This window comes from Otolemur garnettii, unplaced genomic scaffold (genome assembly GCF_000181295.1).
Source record: "Otolemur garnettii isolate 467f Iridium unplaced genomic scaffold, OtoGar3 scaffold00014, whole genome shotgun sequence".
Taxonomy (NCBI): Eukaryota; Metazoa; Chordata; class Mammalia; order Primates; family Galagidae; genus Otolemur; species Otolemur garnettii.
The window spans coordinates 3,055,044-3,068,514 of NW_003852409.1; the positions used below are offsets into that span (position 1 = coordinate 3,055,044).

Genomic DNA, 13,471 nt, shown 5'->3' on the forward strand with positions numbered 1-13,471 from the left:
TCTAGGCAAATCACTTTGTCTCTCTCATTCTAAATTTCTCATTTGTAAATGGACAGGGTAGGAGTAGAGGGAGATTGTGGAGGCCCATCTATTATTCTCCAGAATGGTAGAAAGAAAAAAAAAACAGATTTTTGAGATTAGAAGACTTCATTCCAACTTCAGTTCTTATCAAATGCTGTCTTGGGCAAGTTGTTTAACCTTGCTAGCCCTCAGTTTCCTTCTCTTTAGAGTGGGGCCAGTGATCCCTAAGTTGCAGAGTTGGCATGAGAATAAAATGAAATGATGTACGGAAAGCACTTAAGACAGAGTCTGGCACAGAGAAGATGCTCAACAAATGGCAGGTGTGTGGTTATTACTTAGGTTTTGAGAATTAGTGATTGTGTGTTTATGTGTAGGCCAGAGTGACATCTAGGGATGAAGTGTGATATTGCGCCTCAGCTCTACTAGACACAGGACTAATGACACAGACAGATCTATGGTAGGAAGATCCTGAGAATAAGACAAGAACATGTGGAGAATCTTTTTGTCATCATTTCCATAGCCTGACACTTGATCAGTGTTTGTGACTGAACTGTGGATTAAAGCTAGGTAGTTATGAAATACATTTCACTTATTATTTGCAAAAATATTTATTGAGTGCCTAGTCTGAGTTCTAGGTACTGGGGATGCAATAGTGGACAGAACATAGACATTATGCTTTCATGGAACATGTATTTTGGTGGGAAAGGCTAATAGTGAGTCATTAAACAAATACATCCATGCATATACAAAATACAATGTCAAGGAGAGGTGATTTTAAATAATCTTAACTAATGAAAATGGAGGGAAGAAATGAGAAAACAGCATTGACTTGACCACACAATTCTGAGCACCAGAGAACTGTTGAAGGCAAGGCCCTTCTGTTCTCTTCAGCCTCCCTGACTTCCCTCGATCTCTTAAAATCTGCCTTCGAATCTCTCTGGCTTACATCAGTGCTCATGATGCCATCACAAGCAGTCCTCTCTCGGAGGCCAGGAGGTTACTAGTGTTTCCTTCTCACGTAGCAATGGGCGGGAAGGCATCCTTCCGGCAATGATTAAGCACCTGGTTCTGGAATCAGGTCTGAGTTTGAAATTAACTAGTTGTGTGATCTTGGGTAAGTGCCCTAACCTCTCTGAGCCAGTTTCCCCATCTAGGAAATTTCCCCATCTAGGGGACAATAACTGCACAAGTCACACTAGATTATTAGCAGAGCCTAGCTTACAGTAACTGCTCAAATGATGCCAGCTAGTATTACTAAGTGTCACTTTATATTGTTTTTTAGAGCAAGGATTAGCAAACTATGGATATGCCCCCCCAACTGTTTTTATAAATAAAATTTTATGAGAACACGGCCCAGCCCACTCATTTGCATAACTGTCTATGTCTGATTTCATCCTATAAAAGCAAAGAGTTGCAATGCAGATGGAATAGCCTGTACACTCACATATTTACTATCTGGTTCTTTGCAAAAAAGCTTGGCTGACCCCTAGTTTAGAGGAAAAGATATTTCTTTATTTCTTGAAAAAACTTCAGATTTTTTGACTGATTCAGACTGGTCTGCTGTTAGGCCAATTCATTGCTTTGGGGCACATCATTCACAGAGGGTACAGGAAAGATGGTGCCCCTGGGGCTCGGCCCTGCCCTCCTTCCCTCACTCAGACGGCTAGTGTTACAGGCTAGCTGCTAAATGTCCCTCTTGGCATTGTCCTTACGCTGAGCTGAGAGGATGTCCTCAGATGCTTTTGCTGCTCATGCTATTGTCTGCACAGCGCCAAGTCATATTTGTAGTAAACTCCCCCTTGTCCTCAAAAACCATCTGCCCCCAGAACAGAAGGTCCCATCTCTGAGTTACTGCTCTCGTCTCAACATTCAATGTGTCTTGATTAGGAAGCCGAATAAAGACTGCAGGAAGGCTTCTCAATTTAAGATTTTACAATTGGTCTTTAGAAAAAAAAATGGCAACGTGCTATAAAAACACCAAATTTGGAAGTGTTAAGTCACCACATGTCAATACCTTTTTCTACAGACTTCTTTTCCTTTAACATCTTTTAAAATGTTGCCATCTGGGATAAAGTTTGTGTATGTGTGTTTGGGGAGGGCAAGCCATTGTGGGTGGAGGGAGGAGGAGATGGGAGCTTAAGAAAGAAAAAGATAAAAAGACTGTATTGGAAAAAGGCACATGATTACATCTGCAAATTTATGTAAATCTAGTATATCTGTCAGTAAAAAAAAATTAAGGAGCCCACTAAAAAAAGTCTAAACATTTTTTGTTTGTTTAGAGACAGATTCTTGCTGTATCACCCAGGCTAGAATGTAGTGGTAGGATCATTGCTCACTATAACCTCAAACTCCTGGCTCAAGGGGTCCTCCTGCCTCAGCATCCCAAGTAGCTAAGAGTATAGATGTGCACCATCACCCCTAGTTAATTAAAAATACATTTTTTTCAAGATGGGGCCTTGTTATATTGCCCGGACTGGGGTTAAACTCCTAGGCTCAAGCAACTTTCCCTCCTTGGCCTCACGCAGAGCTGGGATTATAGGCATGAGCCGCTGCACCCAGCCTCAAACTTCTTTAAAACAATCCAAACAAAACAAGTCACAAAAGCTCAAATATTGTATGATTCAACTTATATTAGCTTCCTAGAGGAGTCAAATTCATAGAGACAGAAAGGAGAATCACAGTGGCCAGGGCTGGGAGGAGGGAAGGAGGATGGAGAATTAGTGTTTAGTGGGCACAGAGTTTCACCTTGTGAAACATTTGCAGATGGATGGTGGTGATGGCTGCCTAATATAAATGAACAATGTGAACTGCCAAAGACTTTGAGTACAAGATGTGGCATTAATTTTGTTGTGAAATGATAAAGGCTGGAAGAATATACCATTCCAGTGTTAGGAATTTTGGGGGGTTGCTCTAGGCTTTTTAGTTATTCCAGGAGCAGATTTGTGATACTGTGGCTAAGTATCATTTATCAAGCAAATTAGACAGGGTAGGTGGAGAAGAGAAATTTATACTTTACCCAGAGCACGAACTCAATTAGGGACCCAGATTATTTAAAAGGGATGTGGCCATGGCAGTTCAAAACTGGGTTTTTCTTCATGATTCTAGGTGTTTCTATAACCAAGGTTAGTTTTTATTGTTGTTTTGTTTTATTGTGGTAAAAAACACATAACATAAACTTTGTTGCTTTAACCATTATCACAGCTCAGTGGCCTTAACTGAATGGAGGTGACACTCATCCCCCTACAGGTGATCCTGCTGACATTCTGGCTGTTATCCCCCTTTCCATTCCTGCGACACCCTTAACGTCATTCTGCCTCTGATCCTGATACCCTTCTCACCAACCTAGTCAGTCTTCTCTTGTCTAAATCCTTGATGACATAACTGCCATCCCTGATACCCCCTCCGCCTCATACCCCATTTTATCCCCCACTGACGTCATCACCCTTAAAAAACTAGGAAAAAAAGGTTAAAAAGCTTTAAAGTTTTTTTTTAAGTAAAAAGAAATAAATGTAAAAAGAAAAGTTTTAAAAAGTTAAAAAGCAAATTAGAAAAAAAAGGTTGTGAAAAAAAGGTAAGAAAAAAGAGCCAGGCATAGTAGCTCAAGCCTGAAATTCTAGCACATTGGGCAGCTGAGGCAGAAGGATGGCTAAGGGGTTCAAGACAAGCCTGGACAGTATAGTGAGACTCCATCTCTATAAAAAATAGAAAAATTAGCCAAGCGTGGTGGCAAGCACCTGTAGTACCGGCTACTCAGGAGGCTGAGACAGGAAGATAGTTTAAGCCTAGGTTAAACCTGGAAGTTAACAGTGAGCTATGATGACACCACTGTATTCCAGCCAGGGCAACAGAGCAAGAACCTGTCTCTAAATAAATACATAAATACATAAATAAATAAATGTTAAAGGGAGGGTGGGGTTTGTTTCTCAGACAAGCCCCTTCCCCTGATCCCTGGGCATACCACAAGCCCAAATACTCAGAGTTTGCCCAGACCCTCCGGAGTGGAGTGGGCCCTTCCCCCAACTCTGGCGGTGTAGCCAGAATGAGCAGAGGCCCAGTCTCTGGAGACAATATTACATCACACTCCACATGGAGCGTCCAGACAACTGAAATGATGTTTCCCCTGATGCCTCGTGTTGATTGTGGGCAATCGGAGTGTTCCTGCTCAGCAATCACATGAGCAACAGAACATAAAGGCTGGTTCTTTATTACAGATGCCAATATGGGTGAATCACATATTAACACAAAGGAATCAACACTGAGATTCTTCCAGATCAGGATTCAGTTGTCATAAATGGCAGAGCATCTCTTTATAACCAGACTCACAGGGCAGGAAGGCCCCAGAAGTCACTTCAAATAGTGCCCGTCAAATGAACTTGCCTTGTTGTAGCATGTTGTAGTTGGGAGGGCTCCACCTCAGGATTCTGGTTCCTTAGCCCCAGGGCGGAGCTGAGAATTCTAATAGCTCCCAGGCCCACATTCCAAGTAGCCCTGATCTAGCTAGACCAGAGGCCTTTAACTCTGGCTGTATGTAGGTATATTAACGTCACCTGGGAAAGTCTACAAGCAACTGGTGTTCAACTCGGGGCCCCAGAGATTTGGTTTCAGCTGGCCTGAGCTGGGCTGCTTTTTGTAGTTTTCAAAAGCACTCATGGGACTGTAATGTGTAGCAGGGCCAAGAACCGGGGGAGCTGTCAGAAATGGTGCTGTGGAGGGGGAGAAGAGGGCCCTCTAGACAAGCACCAGGATGAGGTGGCAGATCTGGCTCTTTCCTCCTTTTAAACGCAGGCTGTGGTTTTCCTGAGGTGCTCTGGGTGAGGGGCAGGGGGCAGAGGAGCAGGACACAGCCCCCTTATCTAAGGGTGCAGGGGTCTGAGTTTCTGACACAGCCCTGGCAGTGGGGAGGGGGGAGAAGTAGAGGGAGGAAAGGTACCACCAGGATGCCAGGTGGGAGCCCACAGCTCAAGAGTCAATACCATGTCAGTGTGGCCCTATTCTATAAGGAAAGCTAAGGAAACAGAAGCCCAGAAAGAAGAAGAGCCTTGTCTAAGGTCACAGTGGCTGGTCAGTGGCCAAGCAGGGACTAGCACCCCAAGTTCCTATTTTACCTGCTGGCCCACTAGTGCCAGGTAACCAGGTGGCAAAACACAAGCCAGTGAAGCAAAGGAACAAAAGGTTCCATGTTTCAAAGAGGATGAGCCCACAGTGCAAGGTTTGCAGAAGAAGTGCCTGTTAGCAGCTTATGCCCCCTCAGGGCTTTAAAAAGTGGGTGTGGTGGTAGTGGGGACGAATGGAGGAGGGGAGTTTTGGAAAGAGGTGCTGTGTTACTATAAGACCCCTCACCCAGGAGAGGAAAGGGTGGGGTGCATGCTTTCTTCTCAAATCAAGCGAGACACCTTGGCTTCCAACATTAAGGAGACCACCCATGGCTCCATAGGGGATTCAGCAGCCTGAGGGACCCTGCGGACTGATGTCCGACTCCTCCCTGAGAAACCTAAAGGGGGATGCTGGCTTGGTCAGCTGCTCTGAGGATGGAACAAAAGAGGGACACTGCTGCAGAGGGACTAGCTCTCAGCCCTCGGGTTTGTAGGAGCAAAGGATGCCGTCTCAGACGTGGGTCATGAGCGAGGGAACGCTGCAGTGGCCCTGCCCAAGAGCCTACATGAGCTATAGGGGCGAGGTGACCCCAGGGTTGGGGAGTGAAGGATGCTCAGGGGTAGAGGAAGAAGTTACAAGTGGCTAACTGGGGGCGTACTTCACCTGTGTGAGGGCACTGCAGGAGAGAAAGTCCAGGTAATGGGAGACCCACAGAAGCACCCGAGACAGTCAGAAGGGCCCACTTAAATCCCTGCCAGACCTAGCAAGCCCAGGGCCAGCTCTGAGCAAGTAAGGTCTTTCCTGACCAAGTCTGGTGGAGTGGACACCCTGGTCTACAGGATGATGGGGAAAGCACTCTCCCTGGCCAGGGAGAGAGGTCTCCAGCCTGCACCCTTCTCCCAAGGTGGGTGGCTGCCTGGCACAGGCCTGAGCTGGAGAGGAGGAAGCTGCGTCACCGAGCACAGTGGGAAGTTTTGAATATTATTATGCACATATCAGGTACTGACCAACACTCCTTCAAAGTCACAAGACTTGCCCTAAATTTTTATTTGGGAGCAAGGAAATAACTGGCACTGCTGTAAGAATTAAAAAGGACAGCGGTGGAAAAAGTTCCCCTAGACTGTGCCCTGAGAGTCAGCTCAGTCATCCAACCACACAGATGCCAAGTGCTTCCCCCGGTGAAGGCTGAGCTCCTCTTTTAAGGGCCTCTTTGAAAATGAAATCATTATATTAGCTCCTAGCCCCATCCCACTCCCCTCTTTTAAGGGCCCCCATGGCCCATGAGTTAAAGTTCAGATTCCTTAATGTGCTCCTGCCTTCCCTTCCAGCCTCTATCTGCACAGAACCCTGTGCTGTGCCATGGCTACTACCCCCAGTCACTTCAGCTGGTGACCACCCAGCTCCTATGTCCAGGCTCTGTGCATACTGTTCCTTCAACAAGGTTAGGGGTGTCCCCATGCTCTTTGCCTTGCCTACCAGCCACTCCCCCTCCAGGCCCTAGCATAAGTGGCCCCTCTGCCATGAAGCCTTCTCTGAGTGCTTCTTGCCCCAGCATTCCCCTGCTTGTCCCCCGTCAGCCTGGACACCATGAGTTGTAAATGCTTTGTTAACTATCTGTAGTTAGTTTCCCCAGTAGACTGAGGTGACAGGAGATGAGGATTGTGTTTAATTAAACTTCCAGCAAATAGCTCAGCTTCTGGCATATATTTGCTAAATAAATGCTGAATGAACATTACCAACACCCTGAAACAGAGGACAGTGATTACCTTCTTCTTCATTTTCACATTTTTGAAGATGGCATGAACCCTCCAGGTCTTTGCAAACATTGCCCCAAAGGCGGTTGTGTAGCCCACGGTGAGAATCCAGGTCCTGACCTAGAGGCCACAAGAAAACAGAGGCATTAACCCCCCATAGGTGGACGGACCTCATCGGGTATGAGCCCACCCCCACGGTGGGGGTCCAGATGAAGAGGATGGACACTCTTCTCTGCATGTTGTTGAGTTTCACTGGCATTCTTCAATCTTATTCTCATTCAATACACATTTGCTCTGTTAGCCGATGCCAGGCCTAGGCACTGGGCACAAAGGACTGTGAGAGTCAAATCCTACCTTCTGAGAGCCAGTCAGAGAGCAGCACACAGGGCCCCAGGACTGCTGGGGCTCAGTAAGAAGGTGGTGGACCAGCCCTCTGGCCTTCTCCTCTCTCCCTCCCTTCCTTCTGCCACCAACCCTCTCCACCCATGGTCAGGCCACCTCGGGAGGCCAGCCTAGCTACAGAGCTCATACTTGGACCTTGGGTCCCTGCTCAGGGGACGAAGGCCCTGTCTGGCTCTTCCCTGTTCCTCACCCAAGGTGTGCCCTGGTTCCTAGCCCTGGGCTGGTGGTCCTGGGAATAGCCAGCTTTGATAACAGCCTACAACCTGGATCTCTGAAGGCTGGGGAAACTTGGCCACCCTCTATTAGGTCTTAGGGCCTCCTGAATGCCTACTCCTCACCTGCGCAGCCATCACTCCCAGACCCCACCCTCACCAGCTGAACTGGGCACCCTCTAATACCCAGGAGATGTACATATTTCCAGGCTGGGCCCCACACCATGGTCCTGCCCTGGTCTGGGCACCCCTGAGTTCTGCACTCACCCCCAAGCTTACTGGGAGAAAAAAGCCATGTGCCCATGAGATGTGATTCTGCATTTTGGCCTTTTATCTGCTCTCCCTCAGTTCTGCTGAGCTAAGTTTCCTTTGAGAGGTCTCAACCTGCCTCAGCTGAACACAAGCAGAGAGATGAATGCGGACAGAGAAAGGGAGACACTGCCAGGCCAGGCTGTGTGTTCAGGAGCACTGGGCATGGCAGGTTTGCCCGGCTCCAGCAGGCCCTCCTAGCCCAGGGATGCTGTTAGCACTTGAAGGAAGTTTCTGGAAATGCTCCCAGCCCATTCCCTTCATGGATTAATTCTGCCCCTTCCTTTCTACCAACTTGATTTTTCAGCTTTTCAGAGATAGAACATTTCCCTTTTCCATTTTACTTGTCAAAATAGGAACTGCCTGAGTAGATTGCAAAGCTGACCGCTAAGCCAAGGGAAGGACAGCACCGTGGCACCTGTTCATTCCCCCACCCCCGGGAAGTATGAATGTGGATGATGGCACAGGGGTCTAGTGGCTACCCCCAGAAAACAGCCATCTATTTTTTTTTTAATTTCGAAAAAACTAAAAACGAGATAAACGGGCATAAACGAACCATAGCGCTTTAGAAAAGGCACAGGATCCTGCATTATTACCTGTATTGTGGGAAGAGGATATAAGAAAAGTAAACAGCAAAGGGGGGGGGACTGGGAACTCAGACATAAGCGTATTACTGACCAGATCACACATTCACCACCTGTCAGAGTTGCATGCATATCATTCATTCATTCATCCATTCATTTATTTGCAGGTTCATTCATTCATTTTTTTCACCCATTCACTCAATATGTACTATTAAGCTAGAGGCAAAGTTTATAATAATAAAAACAAACAGACTAATAACAGCAACCACAAAAACAAAGGTGATCTTTTAGAGCTGTCAGCTGAATGCGGAAATCACTTTATCGATGAAGAAACTGAAGCCCAGAGCATTTAAGATTTTTCCCTTCACTATCCCAAAAAGCTCCAGATCTAAGCCTGGAGCTCTCATGATGCCACTTCCTCCTCAAACAGAGTCTCCTTCATGCCAATAGGTTCATCTATACCCAAGAGCCAGCTGTCAGAGAACGAGGACACACCCGAGGGGGCAGCTGACTAGCCTGACAACACTCTCCTTGGGGATCTCAACGTAATTTTAAAGCTAATTTGTTGATGTGACTGTTCAGAACAATGTCTGTAAGTGGTTTTGATCACATTCTCTTACCAGAAAAACAATCTTAAATATGAACATATACAGATCATGGACATTTTTAAAAGGACGGAAAAAGACAAAATGCTCTTTTTGCCTCACTACGTGGCTGACGAGGGCAGCGCCTATGGTTCAGTGGGCAGGGCGCCAGCCCATAAACCAAGAGCAGCGGGTTCAAACCCGGCCTGGCCAAATTGCAACTATGTGGCTGAGGAAGATCTCTTATTTAGAGGACGTGTGTCACTCCAGTGTGCTCAGCATTACTAAGATTTGCTTTGACTTAACATTTTCTTGGAAGGAATCATTTTCGGGCCCCTCATCTATTTTGTTTGGGCTAAATTCATGAAGACTCAGCAATATAAATGAGAGAAATTAGTTAAAATTTGATAATAGCAATTTAACCTGGCATCTGAAAACTGCAGTATTGTTGGCATAAACTAAAAGTAAAGAATAGCTGAGGATGGCGGGGCAGAAAAGAACTAACACAGCTGGCTCGAGATTAGAAAGGCCTGAGAGCAAGGTTGGCCCTTCATTGGCAACTGGGAACTTGGATTTGGGAGGGTTCCCACCATTTCCTCAGTGATAAGAGGGGTTCACTGTGCCTGAACTGCTCAAACACTATGGTTTATGCTGAATCCCTGCTCTCCACTAGAGTCTGGAAGTTTGGTAGGGAGTATATAGGAGGTGCCTACATGACCAGCCCCTAATAAAAACCCTGGCCACTAAGTCTCTAAAGTGCTTCACTAGATAGCATTTCACCTGTGTTGTCACTCTTTGTTGCTGGGGCAATTAAGTGTGCTCTGTGTGACTCCACACAGGGCTCCTGGAAGCTTGTACCCGGCCTCCTCTGGACTTTGCCCCATGTGCTGTTTGCTTTTGCTGATGTTCCTTTACGTGTGTTCACTGTAATAAGTCATAGCTGAGAATGTGACTGTCTGTTGAGTCCTGTGAATCCCTGTGGGTCACTAAACTTAGACATTGTCTTGGGGACACTCAACACAGCACCCTACTGATGGCTGGTGTAACAACCACTCTGTCCTCAGGAGAGTTCCTGTGTATAACCCCCAGACACATCACTGAGCCCAGCCCCCAATCAGCCATAGTGTTAAGTTCAGTACAGCTTAGGTCCCCAGGGTTTAAACACGTTGCTGCCCCATAGAGCTCACAGGTTAAACTCTAAATTCTTAGCAGGGTACAGCCCACTTTCTGCAGTATGGGGCTTCAGCCATATTGTACTGCTTAACCATTCCTCTTACACCATGCTGGCTCCTGCTGTAGGGCTTGGCACCAGAACACCATTCCTTGTGCTATTCCCTCCACAAATTCTCATTTGTCCTCTGAAAGCAAAATGCATGGACTACGTCCCCTGAGAAGTCCACCCAGAGCAACGACTTCAGCTCTGCCAGTCACAGTCTGATTACCTGTCTTTCTCTACCATGGTGGGCTGCTTTGCCCACCTTTATATCTCTGGAGCCCAGCACAGAAGGGCTGATCAAGCTGGATGGGCCAGTTTAGGAGGTAGTCAACTTTTTGTCACCAGAAACGTGTAAGTGGAGACTGAGAAAACACATGAAAGAAAGACCACAGAAGGAACTGGAACACTGAATAGCAAGAGGGGCTGAGTTCATGGCCCCAGTGGCCCTTTCCACCCAAATAAAATATGCTGTTTGTTTAGGTACTGAGCTCCCCATCATTCCCCGTCATGCAAAGCTTAGAGAACCTCCCTGTTAGGAAGTTGTAGGGGCATTTCCTTTACTGAGGGAGGTTTCATTCGATGGCATCCTAGGTACCTCTCTTTTGTGTGGTTCTGCGATAGCAAATAAACAAGAACGTTGTGACGAACTAATTCTGTTTTCCAATATGTCACCACCAATGTAAGTCTCTACTGATTTATCAACACCAGACAAACAACTACTTTACTGTTTCTCCCAAAGTCCTAAGCATATTTATTCTGACGTTAATGTCTTTCCTTTTCTCCCTGAGCCATAAAGGACTCCACCCCCTCGGCAAACTGCCTGAGACATATTTATCTGTGGGGAGAGGAGAACGTTAGGCAGCCAATGCCCATCTCAGTCTCAGCTACGAAAAGGGGGAAAATATAGAGCAAATCCCTAAACGAAAAGAAAAAAATCTATGCCCAGAACACCCTGCTCAGAACTTGCTCGGTTGCTCTTACGTAGGTGCACCTGGCTGTGCGGAGGGCTCGCGCGGCTCTTCTGGGGAGCAGTGGGGACATGAGCACGTGATCCCTGCAGGTAGGTCTGTTCTGACAGATGACAGGGGCTGCTGTGCTCTGGGCCTCCTCCTCACCATAGACACTTGTGGGTTCTGGGCCATGAAGTTAGATGGAGGAGGAAGCCCTGGTGGCTGGCTGGACACAGGAGGCAAGTTGCTCAATTGCTATCCAAAAGGCTCTACCAAGGGCCTTTCATTTTATTCTGACTTGCTGGCCCCAGGCAGTCAATAGTGAGAAGGAGCGAAGAAGGACCAGACCAGGCATCCTCAAACTGCGGCCCGCCCAGGACATTTATCTGGCCTACCAGGTGTTTTTGCCCCCGCTGCCTGTCCTGCTTAGCAGCCGACTCGTCCCGGGGTCTGTAGTCCGACCCTCCAATGGTCTGAGGGACAGTGAACTGGCTCCCTGTTTAAAAAGTTTGAGGACCCCTGGCCCAGGCTATCCAAAAGCAAGCCCTGACCACCATCATGTATGAGAGGCCTGAGGTCCCAATGGCCTGTCTTGTCTTGCTGGGACAGGGGGTAGCAGGCAGCCCTGTAACAACAGCTCTAGGAGAGCCTGTCTTGCCTGGGGTTTCTTAAGTGAGAACTGCACAGAAAATCCCCTTCAGAGCTTAGAGTACAGCAACGGCTCTCTAGGGGAACAAGTCAGAGGGGCACATGAGACTCTGGGCCAAGCAGGAGTACTTTGGGACCCAGGTCAGAGTCAATGGGGAATCTTAGGCACCTTAGGGCAAATCAGAGAAAGGTGCCCCTTTGGGAGGAAGAATTTTCAGGAAAGTTCTTACTCTGGTCCTTTGTATAGGACCCCTCTCTTTAAGGTCCTTGAAACTGGAGAACTCCAAGAACTCGGTTCAAAGAGCAGATTCCAGGCTGAAACTCAACTCCCATCCACCCCTGGTACCAACGCTTGTGTGCAGTGCTCAGAGTGGACAACTGCACTTGGTAGCCTCGGCTCAGGCAACAGAACAACACAGAGCAAGGGAAGAGAGGCCTCTCTTCCTGTTTGCCCAGTGACCCCAGCAGGTGCCTCAGGACTGAGGTTGGGGGGCTTTCGGGAAGCTCAACATTCTCAGCTGGGTGGTGGCAGGAGGAGTGGGCGTGTGCTGGGGAGGTGGCTGTTATGTGTCTCACGCAGCTCTGTGGACAGAAGATGAGGCTGAATGGGCACTGGGGCAGGGGAGGAAGGACTAGGTGGCTACGCCATGGCAACTGCAGCTGCTATGAAATTGTGGGCAAGTATGAGGTATCTTTTAGGACTTCTGTAAATATCTGGAGCACACTTGGAGGGGTCCCCTGTTCTAAGTCTTCCTGATTTTCCCCTCCACTTCTGGCCCTCCACATGCCTGTCTCTGTCAGGGTGTATGACCCAGTGAATCGCTCCTTGAGGGCAGTGATCTGCATGGCCCACCTCTGTGCCTGCAGAGCCTGGCACACAGTAGGTGCCTGGGAATGTTCTCATGTGAATGAATGAATTGTGGGCACAAGATTGCTGAGAAGAGCCAGGGCTGGAGTGGCTCACATGGGAAGGAGGATGTCACCTGCCCACTGGGTGGGGAGTCTCTGATGTCTCCTCAGCCCCTTCTTTGGAAGCCCTTCACAACAAAAGGGCCTGGACAGCCAGGGACAGAGGATTTGGGAAGGGGAGGCCACTGCTGTCAAGAGGACATCTGTACCCCATCCAGGCCTCCAGTTGGTCCAAGCAGGTTCTATTAGAGCCAGTCCCTGAGGCTGCCTCCCTCTGCTGCTCTGGACCTGCCACGCAAGGCCAGTATCAAACCCTGTGGGTTTCTCCTGCCCCTGCCTTCCCGTTGCCTTTTGAAATCCCAGAGTACTTTACCATAGCTGGCCACAAGAGCCTGGGATCACACGCCAGAATAGCCCCAAACCTACAGTATTACGTTGTTTTACCTCTCAACTCAAAAAGATGTCCCCAAACAACAAAAGTAATACAAACTTATGGCCTTTTTACTGAAAACATTTCACTAGTTCCTATTGGACTTGAATTTATAGGGTGCCAAAGTGGCGTTCCTAGGCAACCTCTACTTTTATAGTCAGACTTAGAAAATCTCAGCATCTCCAAGAGGGCTGAAGAGGACATCACGCTGCCCAATCCAGGCCCCCTTGATCCCATCCGCACCTGGACACTGTCCACCTCGAGGACACACACTCACATAAGCAGGGTAAGGCTAAAGTCAGCTGACCCGAACCCAACCCTCAACAGGGTTGAGCTCCAAGGGTGGAGGCCAAGGGTG

The 13,471-nt window shown here is 47.8% G+C and overlaps 1 protein-coding gene across 1 annotated transcript in view; it reads right to left on the bottom strand.

Annotated features, from left to right (window-relative positions):
- GABBR2 (gamma-aminobutyric acid type B receptor subunit 2) overlaps nt 1-13,471 on the bottom strand; it is a 375,939-nt gene that overhangs the window by 74,844 nt on the left and 287,624 nt on the right. The window contains exon 12 of the mRNA XM_003785363.2: nt 6,882-6,989. Within this exon, the coding sequence (XP_003785411.2) occupies nt 6,882-6,989 (108 nt within the window). The remainder of the gene's footprint in view (nt 1-6,881; nt 6,990-13,471) is intronic.